Source organism: Gadus morhua, chromosome 21 (genome assembly GCF_902167405.1).
Source record: "Gadus morhua chromosome 21, gadMor3.0, whole genome shotgun sequence".
In the NCBI taxonomy this organism is placed as follows: domain Eukaryota; kingdom Metazoa; phylum Chordata; class Actinopteri; order Gadiformes; family Gadidae; genus Gadus; species Gadus morhua.
Genome location: NC_044068.1, coordinates 7,763,959 through 7,766,458, shown reverse-complemented (window position 1 = coordinate 7,766,458; position 2,500 = coordinate 7,763,959). Strand labels below are relative to the sequence as shown.

Below are 2,500 nucleotides of genomic sequence, written 5' to 3'. Positions count from 1 at the left end.
CTTCTCCAGAACGACTACAGCACGCTAACGGGCGTCGCTGGACATCCGCTGAGCCACGCGCACCAGTGGATCACGGCGCTGTCGCACGGGGACACCGGGGCGCCCTGGACGACGTCGAGTCCCCTCGGAGAGCAGGACGTGAAGCCCGTGCTGCTGCACGACAGCTCCGACCGAGAGGAGCTACAGAACTCCGCCAGTCTGCAGCAGCAGCAGCAGCAGCAGCAGCAACAGCGACACCCTCACCTAGCGCACCAGGCGCATCACGAAGTCAGAGCATGGCGAACGAGCACAGCCACCACGCACATCCCGGGCATGGCGACGTCTGAGGGGCAGAATCTGGTGTACTCCCAGTCCGGCTTCGCTCTGATGCCCGGGGGAGGAGAGCAGCAGCAGCAGCAGCAGCAGCAGTCGGGCGGGATGCACCACCACCCGCTGAGGGAGGACGACCACCACAGCCATAGCCCTCACCTCAGTGAGCACGGAGGGGGCGGCTCGGGGCCCCACCAGCAGCAGTCTCTCGGGCACCTCGGGCACCAGCAGCACGGCGGGCAGCAGCACCAGCAGGACCACTCGGACGAGGACACGCCGACCTCCGACGACCTGGAGCAGTTCGCCAAGCAGTTCAAGCAGCGGCGCATCAAGCTGGGCTTCACCCAGGCGGACGTGGGGCTGGCGCTGGGGACGCTGTACGGGAACGTGTTCTCCCAGACCACCATCTGCCGCTTCGAGGCGCTCCAGTTGAGCTTTAAGAACATGTGCAAACTCAAGCCCCTGTTGAACAAGTGGCTGGAGGAGGCGGACTCCACCTCGGGGAGCCCCACCAGCCTGGACAAAATCGCGGCGCAGGGGAGGAAACGGAAAAAGAGGACCTCCATCGAGGTGGGGGTGAAGGGAGCGTTGGAGAGCCATTTCCTCAAGTGTCCAAAACCGGGAGCGGCGGAGATCAACTCAATCGCGGACAGCCTGCAGCTGGAGAAGGAGGTGGTGCGCGTGTGGTTCTGTAACCGGCGGCAGAAGGAGAAGAGGATGACACCCATAGGGGGACAGATGCCAGGGGAGGACATGTACGGGGATACCCCTCCGCATCACGGCGGACAGACCCCCGTGCAGTGACCTCCAAAGCACCGTCATTCCTAAAATAACGCACGGACGCCCCCCCCCCCCCTCCCCCACCACCACCACCTCTCCCCCTCCCCCCACAGCCCCCCGATGGGATCTTAATTCGCTTATTTTTTGGTGGGGGGGCCCGTTTGGCATCGAGCTGTAGCTATAATGCTAATGTCGGGATCGGTGAACAGAGGCAGAGGGAATACTGTGCGCCTCCGTTCCGAGCAGACACATCAGCGGCGGGGAGGAGAGGGTCTCACGCCGTGGAATTACCGAGAATAATACAACATGGTTGGTGTGTGTGAGTGTGTGTGCTAACCAAAAAAAAAAAAGCGTCCAGCAGACCCCCTTTGATATGAAACGCTTTTTTTTTTCCTTCTCGAGAACACCCTGGCGGGAATGTGTCATATAATGTATTATAAAAAAGAAATGCAGGATTTGGGAAGGAGGGGGGTTGGGATGGGGGGGGGGGGGGGGGCGGGGTGGGGGGTGTAGACACGCGGTGTCGATATAGAGGGAAAAAAACTGGCTATGGGCATGAGTAGTCGCAGTCATCAGTGTGGGTAAATACACGCCATCTTCCCCTCATAACAAAGCACCAGGGGTTCCACGCGCAGCTCGTGGGTAAAACAGGAAAAGGGCTGAAACCCGCTACACCTGCTACTACCGTTGCATTTCTGCATTCATTAAACCAATACCAGCCAAATGCAATACACCAGGCATTATTATTCCAATTGTTATTATTGTTATTATTGTTATTATCAGGCCTGTTGTTAGGCCTACTGTTTAGATTTTTTTGTTTAATTTTTTGGTCGGCCACGAGTGAGTGTTGAAATCTGGAAAACGATGTAAATATTAATTTAATTCTGTATGAATTCTGTTTTTCCACTTTCAAAAAGGATAAGAAATGATTAAAAGATAACCATAATAACAGGCCTATTAGGCCTACATAATAATAATTATAATAATATCATAGTAGTTAAAGCGAAATAATAACAGCCTAATATGAATAACACTGATAATAATAATACAAATAATAATTGCAATGATAGTAATATTACCATTATTATTATTATAATAATAGGTATTGTCATTATTATTAATAATTATAATTATAACTCCAACAACAACAATAATAATAATAATAATAATAATAATAATAATAATAATAATAATAACAATATAATAATAATAATGATAATAATAATAACAACAACAACAACAATGGGTCGTTCTTCGATGACCATTGAATACTGTGTTCACTTTAGTGTTACGTGCCAATGTTTAGACTACAAGCAGTCCCGTGCGCCTGTTTACATTGTGTGTTTTGGTCTCCGTTATTACTGTACTTTCCAAATGCTGTGACGAGAAAGACCAACACTGAACGGATGGA

General features: G+C 51.2%; 1 protein-coding gene across 1 annotated transcript in view; it reads left to right on the top strand.

Moving 5' to 3' along the window:
• pou3f2a (POU class 3 homeobox 2a) overlaps nucleotides 1–1,439 on the top strand; it is a 1,818-nt gene extending 379 nt beyond the window's left edge. Inside the window, exon 1 of the mRNA XM_030346202.1 lies at nucleotides 1–1,439. This exon is cut by the window's left edge and continues 379 nt beyond it. Coding sequence (XP_030202062.1) covers nucleotides 1–1,113 — 1,113 coding nt within the window. The 3' untranslated portion in view covers nucleotides 1,114–1,439.
• The last annotated feature ends 1,061 nt before the right edge of the window (nucleotides 1,440–2,500 follow it).